Source organism: Prionailurus viverrinus, chromosome E1 (genome assembly GCF_022837055.1).
Source record: "Prionailurus viverrinus isolate Anna chromosome E1, UM_Priviv_1.0, whole genome shotgun sequence".
Classification (NCBI taxonomy): Eukaryota; Metazoa; Chordata; class Mammalia; order Carnivora; family Felidae; genus Prionailurus; species Prionailurus viverrinus.
In genome coordinates, this window is record NC_062574.1 from 27,068,723 (window position 1) to 27,087,620 (window position 18,898).

General features: G+C 35.5%; 1 protein-coding gene across 1 annotated transcript in view; it reads right to left on the reverse strand.

The window, feature by feature from the left end:
• The window catches only part of DHX40 (DEAH-box helicase 40), a 49,256-nt gene that overhangs the window by 21,016 nt on the left and 9,342 nt on the right, over positions 1-18,898 (reverse strand). The window contains exons 8-12 of the mRNA XM_047834028.1: positions 11,128-11,227; positions 8,839-8,925; positions 8,514-8,696; positions 4,452-4,532; positions 3,364-3,521 (exon numbers count right to left, since the gene is read on the reverse strand). Of these exons, the coding sequence (XP_047689984.1) occupies positions 3,364-3,521; positions 4,452-4,532; positions 8,514-8,696; positions 8,839-8,925; positions 11,128-11,227 (609 nt within the window). The remainder of the gene's footprint in view (positions 1-3,363; positions 3,522-4,451; positions 4,533-8,513; positions 8,697-8,838; positions 8,926-11,127; positions 11,228-18,898) is intronic.

Sequence of the window (18,898 nt, forward strand, 5' to 3'; positions counted from 1 at the left end):
AGCCAAACTTATTTATTTATTTACTTATTTTTTAAGTTTATTATTAAAGGATAGTTGACATACAATGTTATATTAGGTTCAGGTGTACAATATAGCGATTCGACAATTTTATATAATACTCAATGTAAGTGTAGTTACTACAAAACATTATTACAGTATTATTGACTATTTTCCCTATGCTGTACTTTTCATCTCCATGACTTATTTATTTGGTAACTACAAGTTCATTTCTCTTAATTCCCTTTACTTATTTCACCCATCCACCGACCCACAACCCAACCTTATTTATTGGATATGGTATTTACCAGAAAAAAACTACTGTAGCTAGGGGTATTACTAGAACCAAAATTCTGACACTTAAGACTACAATCTATTTGGGAGAGGCAGCACACTGATTAAACCAGAGTATTTTTATAGAAAAATATATCCTCCATTACAATCTTGGCAGTAACAAACCAATCTGGACCAAACGCTCACAGTCTATAAAGGGATAACACCAGGATGATAGTACACACTATTGTTAGTCTAGGCTGTAGGCAAGATATACTGTCTACTCAGAAATTCCTTTGAGGGGCGCCTGGGTGGCTCAGTTGGTTAAGTGTCTGACTTCGGCTCAGGTCATGAACTCATGGCTCATGGGTTCGAGCCCTGCATCTGACTCTGTGCTGACAGCTCAGAGCTGAAGTCTGGTTCAGATTCTGGGTCTCCCTCTCTCTCTCTCTCTCTGCCCCTCCCCAGCTCACGCTCTGTCTCTCAAAAATAAACATTAATAAAAAAATTGGGGGTGCCTGGGTGGCTCAGTCGGTTGAGCGTCCGACTTCAGCTCAGGTCATGATCTCTCGTGGTTTGTGGGTTCGAGCCCTGTGTCGGGCTCAGAGCCTGGAGCCTGCTTCGGATTCTGTGTCTCCCCCTCTCTCTGCCCCTGCCATGCTCATGCTCTGTCTCTGTCTCTTAATAATAAATAAACGTTTAAATTTGAAAATAAATTGTGATTTCCCCCCATTAGAAGAAAGTAAAGCTGACATGGGATGAAGTAAGTTGTGTCTCACACCAAGAAAGGAAATAAGCAGAAGTTTAAAGGCATGGAAACTTCAAAACAATTCTCTCAGAGTACAAGGGCTGAACTTCAATTTCTTTTGTTTCTAGAGGGAAAAAAAGTTAATGTATTACTAATGTACTATAACAGGGCAAAGGTCCACCATACTATCTTTCTTTACCAGTGAAAGGACTCTCAGCCAAGAACATTATAACTCTCTATTTCAAACAACTAAGTTAAAGGATAACAAAATGTAAAATTCGTTTATCCTCAGTTTCATGTCTCATAGGGCTAAATATATGGTAATAAAAACCGCCCAGTGAATAACTGGAGAATATAAATAAATAGGAGAAATACTTCATGTACATGGATAAGCAGGCTCAATACTGTCAAGATGTCGGTTCTTTCCAACCTGATGTATAGATTCAACATAATTCCAAATAAAGTCCCAGCAACTTATGTTATGGATATCAACAAACTGGTTGTAAAGTTTATGTAGGAAGGGAAAAGACCCAGTGTTGAAGGGGAGGAGCAAAGGCCAAGAACTGACCCTATCCAACTTTAAGAGTTACTATAAAGCTCTAATAATCAAGACAGTGTGGTATTGACAGAATAGAAAAAGAGATGAATGGAACAGAATACGGGGCCCAGAAATATACCCACACAAGTACAGTTAAATGATCTTTGACGAGGGGGAAAAGCTTTTCAATGGAAAAAGGATAGCCTTTTGAAAAATGGGGCTGGAACAAATGGATATCCAATTCCTAGAAGATAACATAGGAGAAAATCTAAAGGACATTGAGTATAGTGATGACTTTTCAAATGTAACAGCAAAGGCATGACCCATGAAAGAAGTAACTGAAAACTGGACTTCATTAAAATTAAAAGCTTCTGCTCTGTGAAAGACCATGTCAAAAGAATGAGAGGACAAACCACAGAATGGGAGAAAATAGTTGCAAAAGATATACCTGATAAAGGACTGTTTTCCAAAATATACCAAGAACTCTTAAAACTCAACAATAAGAAAATAAACAACCTGATTTAAAAAGACCTGAGGGGGTTGGTGGCGCCTGGGTGGCTCAGTTGGTTAAGCATCCCACTTTGGCTCAGGTCAAATTACTGAGCCAAAGTGAATTACTTAAAAATAAAATTTAAAAATCTAAATGGATACCTCACCAAAAAGATACAAAATGGCAAATAAGCATATAAAAAGATGGTTAACATCATATGTCATCAGGGATCTCCAAGTTAAAATAACAAGATACAGGGGCGCCTGGGTAGCTCAGTCAGTTGAGCGTCCGGCTTTGGCTCAGGTCATGATCTCAGTTTGTGAGTTCGAGCCCCGCATCGGGCTCTGTGCTGACAGCTCAGAGCCTGGAGCCTGTTTCAGATTCTGTGTCTCCCTCTCTCTCTGCTCCTCCCCTGCTCATGCTCTGTCTCTCTCTCTCTCAAAAATAAATAAACATTAAAAAAAATTTTTTTTAATTAAAAAAAAATTAAAAAAATAACAAGATATCACTACACACCTATTAGAATGGCCAAAATCCAAAACACTGACAACACCATATGCTGGTGAGGATGTGAAGAAAGAGCAATTCTCAGACTCATGGCTGGTCAGAATACAAAACGGTACAGACACTTTGGAAGAGAGTTTAGCAGTTTCTTACAGATACAAACATATTATACTATAACTCAGCAGTGAATTGAAATCCAATGTCAACACAAAAACCTGCAGATGGACATTTACAGCAGCTTTGTTCATAACTGCCAAAACTTAAAAGCCACCAAGATGTCCTTCAACACGTGAAAAGATAAACAAATTCCATAAAATGGAACATTGTTCAGCAACAAAGAAATGAGCTATTATGCCACAAAAAGACAAGGAACCTTAAATGCACATTGCTAAGCTACAGAAGACAGTCTGAAAAGGCTACGTACTGTATGATTCCAACTACCTGGCATTCTGGAAAAGGCAAAACTATGGAGATGTAAAAAGATCAGTGACTGCGAGAGTTTGGGGTAAGGTATGTAGGGATGAGCAGGTGGAACACAAGAGATATTTAGGGCAGTAAAATCAGTTAGTATATTATTGTAACGGTGGAAATGTGTCATTACAGATTTGTCAAAACTCAAAGAATATACAATACAGTGATCCTTTTAGTTAATGATAATGTATCAATACTGGTTCATCAATAACAAATGTACCACACTAATGAAAGATGTTAATGAGGAAAATGCCTCTACTTACCCTTAAATTTTCTGTAAACCTAAAACTGGTCTAAAAAATAAAACCTATTAATTTTTTAAAAACTCACCAATAAACTTACCAGGTCTAATGAAGACATTTTCCACAGACAACATTGCTGCTATTGGAAGTAGTAGATCTTCACAATCTAGAGAAGCAGCCTTGATTACTGCACATGTCAGATGTGGAGGGAGAGGAAATTCCACCATAGACAAACCCAATCTGGTCACATGGCCACTCCTTAATAGAAAGAAAAGGTTCTTAAGTCTTTCTACCTTGGGAGAGTACAAATGAAATGTTCATCATTCAGAATAAATCAGATATAATTTATATTACCTTAAATCAACTCCAGAAATTCAATTCAATACAAGAAATATGATACACTGGTCATTGATAAAAGAAACATAAAGATGATAAATTCCCTGCTTTGGAAGGCCAATACATCCAAAAAACTAAACAATGAGACAGAATAAAGTAGTATGATAAAAGACCATACAAATCGGCATAGAGGCATAGAGGATGATGTCCTTAAAGAAATGAGAGAATGATAATTACCAAAAATTTCCCCATTACACAATCATGAGAACAAGGACTCTGGCTCTGTTATTATTTTGATATACCCAGATTAATGCCTGGCACTGAAATGATATTCAAAAATTACCTGTTAAATAATACTAAATATAAACATAATTTTATCATAAAATTTTTATTCATTTGTTTATTTAAGTAGGCTTCACACCCTGCATACAGCCCAGCACGGGACTTGAACTCACAACCCTGAGATCAAGACCTGAGCTGAGATCAAGAATCAGATGCTCAACCGACTGAACCACCCAGAGACCTTTATCATATAATTTTTAAATTCAGAATTGTGGCAAAGAAAAACTGAGGGCAAATTCTAATTTCAGGTAAAACAATCCATTCAATTCAAACAAATCATTTTCTGCTGATAAAAGAAACTATTAGGAACCCTATTTTAAAAGGAGATTGCAGTGCCTGGCTGGCTCAGTCAATAGAGCATATGACTCTTAATCATGGGGTTGTTTGACCTCCATATGTGGCACAGAGTTTACTTAAAATAAAAATTAAAAATTAAGATAAAATAAAGTTTAAAAAAACAGAAAGAGATTAACATCTGTTGTGGTTTAATTTTTGTTGTTGTTGTTTTACCTGTCAATAGCATCACACTGGTAAAGTTGTTTAAGAGCTTCCAAAATAAGCCTCTCATTAGGTGGATCCAAATAGGGAAACCTGTGTGTTTAAATGAGATATGAAATAACAATCCATTCCCTGACCATGATTAAGATTTCATACAGACTCGAAAATTTCTTTATAAGGTTTACTTCTCCTATTTTTCAAGCTCTTTTTCCTAAGCATTTTATGATCATAACCAGCATTCAGCAGAGGAAATTATTTTTTCTGAATCACCTCTTCCTTTAAATTCAAGAAGCACTTCTTTTTGATTCCCCCTTAGCTGGAACACTCACCATTCTTCTCTGTTTATCTTAACCCTGCCCCATTCTTCATTAGTCAATGTCAAATCTACTCTGTTCTGTAGCCCACAATTTTTATTACAGTTTTATAAACCAGTGGAGAAAATTAATTGAAAGTGGCCAAACATTACAAGTTGTTTAAGAGCACTTAAACATGTTTTTTAGTAAAATGGTAAATATATTTGATTAATTTTACTATATTTGCTGTATGTATATTCTTATTTTCTCCTGAACTATCTGAAAACAAGTTGCAAATACAACGCCAATTCACTCCCAAAATACTTCAGCATGCATCCTCTGAAAATAAAAGACAATCTCTTACATAACCACAATACCATTAATGAACATAAGACAATCACATTCACAAGGGTGGCATATAACCAAACATGAATATATGTATTACATATATGTATTTTTTTGTTTTAATTAGAACAATAATTGCTTAATGCTATCTGCACTAGATTACTTTTTCCACTATAAGTCTTGAGATGGTAAATCATCTACTCCAATTTCTCACCTTGAAAAAGGTCCAACAAAGGACAAAAGGTCCAATACCTTACACAAAAGTCCATTCCAGGATTCACAGCTCTATTTAAAAACAAATAAACAAAAATCTTGTAGACTGTTCTACAGTCAGTTTTCCTACAACTTGTACCAACAAGTCCTGGCATCTTCTAGAGCAAGAGTCGGCAAACACTTTCTGTAAAAGGCCAGATAGTAAATATTTTAGGTTCTGCAGGCCATATGGTCTCTGTCACAATTATTCAATTCTGCTATTGTAGTGAAAGCAGCCATACATGAATGAACAGACATGGCTGTGTTCCAATAAAACTTTCTTTACAAAAACAGTCAGTGAGCCTGGACCATAGTTTTCGACCCCTGTCCTAGAGCAGTACCAAACCAGTCATCTGTTTCTTCTGTAGAAGAGCCCTTTCAGATTTGTAAAAACTACCATTATTTCTCTCCCTTGATTATACCAATTACCAATTCTGTCAAGCACTCCTTGTATTATTTGCTTTCCAAGAGACCCACTATACCTAATTACTATCTTTTAGAAACACTCTAGTTTGTCAAACTCCTCATAAAATGTGGTAATATCCAAAACTGAACTCCAAAGGTAGAGCAACCAACACAGAACAGGAATGCTATAATTCCAGTCATTTGAACTTTGCAGTCTATTAACATAACCAAAGTCTATGCCAGCAGAAATTTTTTCTTGTTTTCTAAACAGAATTAATAATTGCAAGCTCATATTGAGTTGTGGTGATCTGATCATTTTAGATCTTTTCCACATGAATTTCCTTAATGTACAACCAAAACACAGGATATAAGATGTAACCTTTCAGACTTTTGCCTTGTTGATTTGACCTGTGAGATCATTCTAAACCTTCCAGTTTTAATCATTGATTAGATATTAAGACATTTTCCAGAAATCTGATAATCATGACTTCAATATCTTTACTTAATACTGGCATTTAAAATGCTTTTGAAGAAAGAGCAAAATTCAGTTTACTATCAGCACATCCTCCATCTAGGATATACTACACAATTAATCAATACTTTCTGAATTTGGCTCTTTGGCAACTACTCTATTCAGCAGTTCTATCACCTTATTCACAAAGATGTCAAATGTAATCTTATTAAATACTGTGTAGAAAACAAGAGACATTAGGTTATCATTTAATAAATACTTATAGTGCACCCATTATGTGGACAGTCCTGTATTCAAACTGAAAAGGAAATGGTTTATTATGACATATTCTTTGTGAAACATTTTGATTCATACTGATTACTATAAATCACCATTAAATTCTCTAAAAACATTTTCTAATAAAAATATGCTAGAATTTGCTAAGACCAATTTCAAGCACACTGGGCAGTTGTTTACAGATTCTGCCCTTTTCCTAAATGAAAAAATCAAGACATTTGTATTTCTCACAATTTTCTGGCAACCTGTTCTGCATAATTTCTCATAGATAACCCAAAACCTACAAGTTATTTTAGTGCCATGGAAATAATTCCTAAAGCCTCAAGACACTCATTTATAGTCATTAGGTTTTATCTCATTTCTTAATCCATCTTGGTCATCAATTCCTTTTTAATTAGACTTGGCGTTCATGTTTTAAAAACATTCTTGATAATGGAGAAAAAAGAAGCAATAAATGAAAAGCTCCATTTTCTTTCTGTCATCTATGAGTACTATAACATCTATCCCAAACTGGTCCTATTTCTATACACATTAAAAAGAGAGAGGAGAGGGGTGCCCGGCTGGCTCAGTCAGTGTAGCATGTGACTTTTGATCTCAGGGTTGTGAGTTTAAACACCAGGTTAGGTGTAGAGATTACTTAAAAACAAAATCTTTTTTTTAAAAAAAGGGAGAGAGGAAAGAGAATTTTTTTTTTTTTTTGTCTCTTGCATTTTGGGGACTTTTAGTACATTCTAGTCTTAAAATTTAAGATGGAAAAATAACTCAGTGCAGAAGTTATTAGGTAATTATTATTCCTATTTTTCTAACATACATTTATTCTTGATTACATGCCACTCTTGATATTATTCCTATCTTTCTAATACATATTTATTCTTGATTGTATGCTGCTTTGTGATTATGTATTATTCACAAAAATAATACTATGAATATTGTTTTTAAATTGGGCTCATCTGAAAGCTTTTTGTTTAGCCATATGGAACTCTTTAGATGATTCTTCTTTCTCGCTGGTATCATTCATGATTACAGTTAGAATTTCATATATTATATACTTTCCTCTTTTTAATTATCTACATTCTCATTTAGAACATCTCTAGTCTTAACACTATCCAAAAAAATTTTTAATTGGTTTTCCAAGAGTATATAACACATATTTGGATATATCTAGTAATTACTTCCCTTCTTATGAACTTACAGAATGCATGGTCACCTCCCAGGGTTCCTGACACTTTCACATTCATAGACAAATAAAACTAAAATTAAGAGCAAGACAGTACTTTCCTTCATTATTTCCTCTATCACATATAATATGAAATTTCAAGCCCCTACAACAATATTTCATCCTATACCAATTGATTATATAGTTTAACATTTGAGTAATTTAACAGTTGTTCTACTGTTTGCTTCATGTGTCTGAATCTTGCTTCCTTAATATAACTTAAGTTTAGTGAAAGCAAAATACTACTACCGAGTATTATTCTGTCTCTCACAATACTTGGTACAATGCTAATCATACAAAAGATGCTATGAGAAAACCACTTTCTGATTGGAATAAGGGTCATTATATACCTTTCATTACAGATAAACAGTGGTCACTAAATGATCCAAATAAACTTCAGCATGAAGCACCCCATTAAGCCAAGGTTAAAATATGAGCAAGGGATCAAATCACAGGAAAGCAATGCAAAGAAGCTTTTTAAAAATTTTTTTTTAATGTTTATTTATTTTTGAGAGAGACAAAGACAGAATGAAAGTGGGTTGGGGCAGAGAGAGAGGGAGGCACAGAATCTGAAGTAGGCTCCAGGCTCCAAGCTGTCAGCACAAAGCCTAACGCAGGGCTTGAACTCACAAGCTGTGAGATCATGACCTGAGCGAAGTCGGACGCTCAACCGACTGAGCCACCCAGGTGCCCCAAAGAAGCCTTTTATTTGGGCTTAGGTAAACCGTGAAAAGCTGTGATATAGGAATCAAATACTTCAAAAGAATTCTGGCTCCACCCTAACAAATTTTTCTTTTTTCAAATTGTCTACATACCTTATAACATCGTGTATGGCAAGGCACTTTAAGGTCAGAACTACAGATGTCAAACTAGTTCTCTTGATCTCAGGGATCACATGGTCAGGCATACACTGGTTCCAAAAATCTTTACTATAGATCCGAAAGCATTTTCCTGAGGAAGTCCTGCCAGCTCGGCCACTTCGCTGTAACGCCTCACTCCTTTAAAAGGAAAAAACAAAACAAAACACAAAAGTCCCCAAAACATACTGCAGGTTTCCTAAGTAGTTAACATCATACCCCCAAGCCAGCTAGAAATGATCTAATAAACTGTTCTCTGAATAAAAAAGCTTTAGAGACTTACTTTGAAATTGGAACCACCTCCAGGATATCCAACCCTAATCTGGGATTGTGATTTAACTGCTTCACAAAGCCACCATCTACCACATATCTAAGAGGAATGAAAAACAGTTATGTTTTTAGAAAATAAGGAAAGACTTGTTGCATTTTGGTCACTTTGTATTCTCCTTTTCTACCAAACTAACGACTACATAATGACTTTTATGTTAAACGTAAAACTTGAAAGTCAAGAAACTGCAACCCTGTACATCACTAATGGGAATATGGTTAAGCCAATGTGCAAAACAGTTTAAAGTTTCCTCTAAAGGTTTAACAGAATTACCACATTATTGAGAAACTGCATTCTTAAGCATATACCCAAAAGAACTGAAACAAGTACTCAACCAATGTTCGTAGACATATTTTCATAGAAGCACTATTCGTAAGAGCCCAAAGGCAGAAATAACCTAAATGTCCATTAGCCATTAAGGGATAAATGGATGAACAAATTATGGTATATACATGTAATGGAATATTATTCAGCCATAAAAATGAATGAAGTGCTGATACATGCTACAATGTGAATGAACCTCTCAAAAGCATATGAGTGAAAGCAAGACATATTGTATGACTCCTTATAGATAAAATATCCAGAATAGGATTTCATAAAAATAGAAAATACACTGGTGGTTGCCAAAGGCTAGAATGGAGGAGGGCATGGGGAGTAATTTGCTTAAAGGGCACAGGGTTTTATTTGGGGGTAATAAAAATGTTTTAGAAGAGAAAGAGTTAGTATTAGTTGTAGTACAACATCATAGAAGTACTAAATACTAACTATTCACTTTTAACTGTTAATTTTATATTATGTGAATTTCTCCTCTAAAAAACAAACCTGAAAGTCACCTCTAGACCAACAATACCATTTAAGTCAATTAAACAGAGAACAAGTCGAGTAAAAAACTAAGTTAGGAGTAATAGCAGGTTTACCATTCACTAATGGAACATTCCAAAACACACTATTTAATGACTTTTGCCATTGCTGGAAACAGAAAATTGCAGAGGTTAACTTACTTCAGACAACTGCTCTCTTAAGCCCTTAGTGAAATCATTATTTTTAAAGTAAAGAAGAAAAGCAAAGAAAATTAAACTGCCTCTCAGATCTGATCATTTTACCCAAAAGAAACATATACAATCTTTGAGATTCACATCCAGCCTTCCTATGGCAAGCAGGACATAAAATATTAGTCAAGGACATAAAATATACGGGATTAAAGATAAATACCCAAAAGGGCTGTGGGTTAACAGTCTACAAGAACTTCACATTAACCATCAGTCTAGATTTAAATTTTCCAAGTGTTTTTCCACTAAATTTACTCAAAAATTTGATGTATTATTGATTACATAAAAAAATAAGAGACTCGCAGGGCACCTGGGTGGCTCAGTTGGTTAAGCGTCCAACTTCGGCTCAGGTCATGATCTTGCGGTTCAGGGGTTCAAGCCCCACGCTGGGCTCTGTGCTGACAGCTCAGAGCCTGGAGCCTGTTTCAGATTCTGTGTCTCCCTCTCTCTCTGCCCCTCCCCTGTTCATGCTCTCTCTCTCTCTCAAAAATAAAAATAAGAAACATTTTAAAAAAAGATAAGAGACTCGCATTGTAGTTCATTTCACAAAAAGGTGAAAAGTGAGAAACAGTACCTTCAGATAAACACTTGGATATACAACACTTACTCCACCAAGTGAAAGTGTCAGATGAGAAAGGAATATCAGATCATCTTAGGTATAGGCTGATAATGAGCAGAGACAAATAAAAATAGCTTTGGTTTTCTATCTAATGAATAATGAAACCTGTGAAACATTACGTATAATCTTAAATTTTGGAAGAGAAAGCTACAAATCGCCAAATAAAAGTAGTTAAAAAGTATACTAAAAGTATACTGTGTACCTCCTACTCTATTTTCTAACCATGGCAATCAATAATTACAAAAACGTGATAGGTGATTACAAGTATGTGAGAAGGAAATTAGTGTATGACACAGAGGAGGAAACACAGAATTAAGTGGCTTCCTTAGCTTTAAAAGAAAACTTAGGGGCACCTGGGTGGCCCAGTCAGTTGGGCACCCAAATTTGGCTCAGGTCATGATCTCGTGGTTCATGAGTTCGAGCCCCACATTGGGCTCTGTGTTGACAGCTCAGAGCCTGGAGCCTCCTTCAGATTCTGTGTCTCCCTCTCTCTCTGCCCCTCCCCTGCTCGCACTCTCTCAAAGATGAATAAAGATTAAAAAAAAATTTTTTTTAAAGAAACCTTAAAAGTTGTACCTGATTCCATCTATTGTCAAAGATGTTGCAGAAATATTGGTGGATATGACACATTTTCTAATTCCAGGTGGAGGTGGCAAAAATATTCTCCTCTGCTGATCTAAAATACACATAAAGAGAAAATGTTAAATTTACAATATGCATTTGTCAAACTCCACTTTTGAGAAACTTACTTCTTTTCATTAAAAGTTACGTTTCCTTCACCTCTTTAATTATCTTGAATTCAAAATAGCAAAACTTATCTTTGCCTCCTCACCTCTTGCTGCTAAGATTTCTAGATCCATTAAATCACAGATTATTATTGCTAAAATAAACTCTACAGCAGGGTCCTTTTATGTAGGTCATAGTTCCCTTTGAGAATATTTTAAAAACTGTGGCCCTCTTCTCCATTAAAAGACACATATATACACACATACAAAAATTTCAAATAATTTCAGCGTGTTCAGGGATTCTCTGAAGCCCATCCATGGATGACACATTAAGGACCTCTCTCTGCCTTACAGACTGATTAGCTAGGTGGTTTTTACTTTTTAGGGAGTCTTTCTGATTACTCATGGCTACCTCTCTAAGCAAGTAACACCATACTCCTTCCCCTTAGCCATACATTCTAAAGGATGAACCCAAGCAGTAATGCTTGTAGTATTGTACCTTGTTCCTCCAGCCATAGTTTATGGCACCAAAGATAAACATCTCCCCCCAAGCTGGGGCAATCTTAATCTCCTGGAATTTGGAATAAGGTCCAAAAGATGCTAATTTGATTAGGCTACTCTCTGGCAAAGATGAAAAATAAACTTGTGAACTATACAGAACTGGTTAATATACATGGAGGAAAGTCTAAAAGGAGAAAAGAATGAATTAGCCACGAGAGTTGACAAGAGAGTACTTCTGGGCTCCTGGCACTTCCCAGGCCTTAAAACGACTGGGTGTAAAATAAGTAGCAGACAGATTTGGCCAGACTTCCTCTCTTGCAAGGTTAAGCACAAAATAAGACAAGAGAGTTAAGTATGTTTGCAAGGGAATGATTATAGTATGGGTGAAAGAAGGTAAGTGACAGTTGATAAAGGACAGGTGTCAAAGCATTCTGAAACCTGTTGGATTAGAAACAGTGGAGTGTCTGGCAAAAATATAGGAAGTAGTCATCAGAAAGATGTTTAAAACTGAGATCAGAAATGATGATAATGATAAAGTCTAGGATAGAAGCTTCTGAATGGGAGGCTGAGGTGGGGTAAAGAAAAAGATCACTTAAGCTATAGAGATCAAGGAACTCTGAAGCAAGGAATCTGAGTAGATCACTGTATTTCAATAATTTCCAAAAATTAGGAGTGATTATGCCAGTGAGTACACAAGTCAATCCACTGGGGTATGAAAAGAAATTATTAGCATTTCTATCTATAGTTTCTATAACATCTTTTTAAACTGTTATATGTATTTACTATTGTACATTATATATTAGAACAAGTACATATACATACACCTTAAGGAAAAAAAATTAAACACCTGGCTGTATTAGTTTTACATGAGATATGCCCATATGTGTTTAGAAAAGTCACCTTTTCTACCTGAGCAATCTCAAATTGTTTTCCTTTCCGTAGCCAAGAAAATCTTACAAAACCTGCTTTGAAATAATAAAGTACAAAACCTGTTCTCAAATAAAATCTTTCAAAGATCCATGTATTCCCAGTATATGTAACAGACCAAAGCTAAACTACTATTATAAGGGAGAAAAGGAGTGCACACACACAAAAAAAGGAGTGGCACAGATGAACAGTTTTAAAAGCATGGAACTAGGCCAGCCATTTCATTTTACAGATGAGAAAACTAAATCCCAGAGAGGTCAAGTGACTTGCCAAGATTTACATACAGACAAACAAATTTGAAACAAGTAATGTTGCTTTTCCTCCACATTATTCAGAATTTAATTTCACGAGTAAAAAAAGTGCTAGAAAGGCAGCTTATAAATCTGTGGGGAAGTTTTGAGGTGAATACAAAAATAATTCCAAAAAGATCTACTTCTTTTAGATTTATAGTTTTTTGGTAAAAAACTTAAGTGTTAAGAATAATTTTTTAGGTATTAATTTAGGTAGCTCATTTCTTCCAGATGGTTCAAACGAGTTGTATACTACTTTGTAGTTCAAGTTATATGTTTATACATTATTTATGGTCTATTTATTCTGCTACAATGTTAGCTCCATAAAAGCAAGGACTTTCTTTTGTTCAAGACATATATCCCCCACTACACAGAACAATGTCTGGACCATAGAAAGTGCTCAAAAAAGTCCAATAAACTGATAAATTAAAAATGCATTATATAAATAATAAATTAAGATCCTTCTACCTTTATAATTCCTCACTACCCTAAAACTTTACACAAATGTTTACATTTTTTTACATGTTTATTTATTTTTGAGAGAAAGAGAGACAAAGCACGAGTAGGGGAGGGGGAGAGAGAAGGAGACACAGAATCTGAAGCAGGCTCCAGGTTCTGGACTGTCAGCACAGAGCCTGACACAGGGCTTGAAATCATGAACCATGAAATCATGACCTGAGCCGAAGTGGACGCTTAACTGACTGAGCCACCCAGGTGCCCCAAAACTTTACATAAATTAAAAACATCCTTTCTGAACATATTTATCTCTAATCAAATCTGTTTTTCAATCAACCCATTTCTAAAAATATCTAATTTTTAAGTCTTCAGTTCAAGCAAAATTTCAGTTTCATTTACCATTTTGTTCACTATAATCAATTAAAAAATCTTGAAACTGCTGTTTTGACAAGACTCACATTTATTTCATTTACATTTCATCCACTTTATTTTCTTTAATTTTTATTAAGCTTATGTATTTATTTTGAGAGAGCATGTGTGTGTACGTGGAACTGGGGGAGGGACACAGAGAGAGAGGGAAGGAGGGAGAGAGAGAAATCCCAAGCAGGGTCTACACTGTCAGCGCAGAGCCCCATGCAGGGCTCGATCTCACAAACTGTTGAGATCATGACCTGAGCCAAAGTTGGACGCTCAACCGAACCCCCCAGGTACGCCTAACCCACACACTTTAATACCATATTCCACAAGGATAAACACATACTAGGTTTTTTTTAAGTTTATTTTTTTTAGTAATCTCTACACCCAATGTGAGGTTTGAACTCATGACCCCAAGATCAAAAGTCACATCCCCTTCCGACTAAGCCAGCCAGGCACCCCAACACATACCACTTTTATGTTGGTTTATAAAGATTTGGAAAAAAGTTAAATACATATATCTTAAAGCACATTCTCACTCTCCAGGAAGGAAAGGGGAAATGGAATACTTTCATTAGGATGTAATAAAGTACTAGGATGTTATTAAGGGGGGAGGGGGGCACTGGCAAAGAGGCAAAAAAGATACTCCAAAGTCTACCAAGAAATGAAGATACCGAGAGATCACTCAATACTCATTATGGAGTAACACTCCTAGAATATGTGCATATGACATATTATATGTCAAGACCAACTGAAACTTCCTCATAGAATTTCTTGTCCCAACTTCCCCCAAAAAGATTCCAAACCAGAACTATTTCTGAGAGTGAGACAGAGAGAGAAGGAGAGAAAGAGAAGGAAAAGAACATAACCTAAAGTAATAAACATAAACCATCAATCAATGGGGGAAAAGATGATGATTCTGGAGAAGAAAGAGGCATAACACGGCTCAGTTCTAACTCTACCCCTCCCCCAAGAAGTCATTTTTGGGTGAGTCAGAAATATCGAGAATTCTCACTAACAGCTGAAAATCAAACTCTCGACACCAAAAAAAGGCCTGAGATAATCAGTAAATGCAACTGAAAAAGTAACTAGGAGGAAGTTAAAAAATATGGATGACAGGCAATCCAACATAAGAATAATTGATATCCCTGAAATACAGAAACCAATAGATAGATAAAAATTATAGTCACAGATACAACGCTATAGAGTCTCTATGAAATAAAGGTTTGAATTTGCAGATTAAAACAACACATCATAAAAGTTCAACTTGTTTATGGTTGGTCGTCATTACATGGGTACATACGTTTGTCAAAATTCATTGAACTGTCTATTTAAAAACCAGCAGTTTATTCTATGTAAATTATACCTCAATAAAGTTGATTTTTTTAAGAAAGCACATCAAATTCCAGGAAATTTTAATATAAAACACTCAACACCAAAAAATATCCTAATTAAAACCATTGAACTTTAAAAATAAAGAGAAATTTCCAGGCAATCAGACAGAAAAAGCAAATGACTTACAAGGAAGGGAAAAAAAATCAGGCTTGGCCTCAGACTTCTCTGCAGCAACATTCAATGCCAGAAGACAACTGGACAACATCTACCAAGTTCTAAAGAAAAGAAAGTGTGACCCAAGAACATAAAACCCAGCCATGCTGTAGTTCAAGTATAAAGGCAAAAGCCGGACATTCTCAAACATAAAAAAATAACAACAAAAAATAACACGTAAGAGCCCTTTTATCTATTAACAAAAAAAAGTTTAAAAAATCCAGGCAATCTAAAATTAACCAAAAGTAACTTGAGAATAGAAAAACCAGGGGCATCTAGGTGGCTCAGTCGGTTAAGCATCTGACTTTGGCTCAGGTCATGATCTTGTGGTTCGTGAGTGCAAGCCCCATGTTGGGCTCCTCACTGCCACCTCAGAGCCTGGAGTCTGCTTTGGAGTCTGTGTCTCCCACTGTCTCTGCCCCTCCCCCCACCTCTCTCTCTCAAAAGTAGATAAACATTAAAAAAAATGGAAAAACCATAGTGAAAGGATTGATGATAAATATTGATACATCTAAACAGAAGTTAGTTAGAATAACTAACAATCAGAAGGGAAGGATACAGAAGAATAAAAGTACTTAAGTCCTTATCTTTCAAATCAGACAATCAACAGGTAAGATCTAAAACGAAGATATTAACTTTAGCTTCTTAATACTTTTCGTCTTTTTAAACTTTAAAGCAATGTTTTTTTTTGTTTTTTTTTTTAATTTTTTTTTCAACATTTATTTATTTTTGGGACAGAGAGAGACAGAGCATGAACGGGGGAAGGGCAGAGAGACAGGGAGACACAGAATCGGAAACAGGCTCCAGGCTCCGAGCCATCAGCCCAGAGCCTGACGCGGGGCTCGAACTCACGGACCGTGAGATCGTGACCTGGCTGAAGTCGGACGCTTAACCGACTGCGCCACCCAGGCGCCCCTAAAGCAATCTTTTATAAAATATTCTCATGTGGTAAAGATTTACTCAAAGTTTAACAATTCCTTCAAGTAAATTCAAGTAAAATTAAATACTTTTTTAAAAAGCAACTAAGAGTATAATATTTCTATCAACCTGCCTATATATTTACTTATCCTTCTGTATGGACACACACACATACACACACACATCTAAATTTTTTCCTAACGTTAAAGATGTTTATTTTTGTATGGACAAACTTGAGATGATTTCTTTACTTTCACCTTTGTAATTTTGTACACTGCTTGAATTCTTTATAATGAAAATCGTATCATTTTTCCTTAATTGACTAATATTTCTTAAGTGAATATTGGAGCAAAAATGCTGAGACATTAAGAGTGTGTTAATTCTGCATAGTGGGAAATAGATTGTTTTTGCACTTTTCTATATTTTAAGAATTTCTACAAAGGGCTGAAGAGAAAAACAAAAGAAAACACATAATATAATGCCACTTTTTGTTAGAAAAAACTAAACAATAAAAATATATTTAAATATATAAAGAAAAAGTTCATATACCTCAAAATATTAATAGTGATTATTACTTAATCATGTTGGTGAGATCTAATCTTAATTACTTTTCTTACTTTTCTGATTCTATTTTACAACTATGCACTCTTTACAAGACAAAAGACAAATTTTCACACTGAGCATGAAGCCTGCTTAAGATTCTCTCTCTTTCCCTCTGTCCCTCTCCATTTGTGCTCTTTCTCTCTCTAAAAAAAGAAGAGAAAATATTGCACACCAATCCAAAGCAAATCTCCTTTCCTTTTCTTCATGTATTCTGGAAACATGTACTCATTTTTTCAGTCCCTACTGAATAGATAACCAGTTATGAAATGCAGTTTTACCCTGTGACCTCAGGAACATCACTTAGTCTCTATCTGTAAAATAAAGAAGTCTGATTATGCAAAAAATAAATACATGGGTATATTTGCATTTTTCTACAGAAAGAAACCATGGCTTTATCTTTTAAAAAGAATCTGAGACTCCATCCTCAAAAAAGGTTAAGAACACTGAATTAGATAACTGCCAAATTCCATGCAAATATTTGTCACTTATGAAATAACAGGTATATTTCAGTATACCTGAAAAACTGCAAAACTTTGAACAGGTTTTGCAAGAGGGAAGTCAGAAGAGCAAAAAGGTTTGAGGGAAACAAGAATAAGGTTCTAGACATAGCTAGCATTTGATGCAAAACATCAACAGAATGTCTAGCAGAAAGTGAAAACTCTGGAACTCAATTTAACAAACATCTGATCAGGACTTTTTCAACATGTAATACTCAAGTAGTTCATAATCTCATAAAGGAGATGAGGCGACCATAACCCAAGGTAAGATGTGTGAAGTGCCACAAGAGGAACAGGAAAGCACAGTGAGGATTAAACGAAGACGAGATCAAAGCCAGTTGTGAGGTGGGAAATCGGGAGGTTTTTATGGAGGTGGTTGCACTCATGAAACAAAATAGCAGGATTTCAGCCAGTAAGAGGGGAGAATAAAAGGCAAAGGAGGAGTTCAAGTTAAGGAAATAGCAGATGCAACCACAAAAAAGATGTGGAAAGAAAAGGAGTAAAAAATACTGCCTACACTTTGAGCTTGAGAGAACATCACAAAGGGTGGGGGGTTAGTTCAGCCCAGGGAGCAGGATCATATAATCTTGCCAGTAGAAGGGATACCACAGCATCTCTTCACATTTGACATTTGAGAATTTTTTGTCAATTAGAGAGATACCTTAAGATGTCCCTTTAAAACAGTAAGCCACCCTCATAGCTAGCCCAGAAATAAAAGCAAATAACATATCCACCTCAAAATCTTCACTTACTCACTAAACCTAGGTATGAGTCATTTTTGAACCCCCTCACAACAGGCCACAGGCAGGAAACCCTTCTTTGCTCTCCTCACTCCCAAGTCCAAGTTTTCTATTCCTAAAGCATAATGGGAAATAAAAGAAATAACATATAGTGTTTCTCTCCATCACCCAAAGTAGCAATAATAAAGAAAATATTATAAGTATTATAATAACCAGGCTTTTAAAAAAAAGAGCCTATGATCCCAGGAATCTGCCACTCTCTCCCAACTTCACGCTACCCATTACTCAGTACCTCATTAGCTCAATTTGAATGCCTCTCTGCATTGTTATAAATTGCTCCAATAAATAGTACTATGCTCATAATGGATCACCAGTAGCTCAACTTTATCGTGCCCTTAGAACCAGAAGGGAAACTAAAATAAACAAACAAAGCCCTTCAGTAATGGTTCTCCTGACACCCAGTTCTATATCTTTACCATTCACACATACACACCAACACAGAAAACCTCATACACTGGGAATTAAGGCTGAAAGTAGGTTGAAATCACACTGGAAGGATAATAAATGCCAAGTTATTAAGTTAATATTTTAATTCAGTTGGTAATAAGGAATGGCTGAAGATACCCAACAAGAAACTGACACAATCAGAGATGTGCTTCTGAAAGATTAAAACAGATTAGCAGATTATGTTAACAATTTAGGAAAGCAAATTGAAGATTCCAACTCTA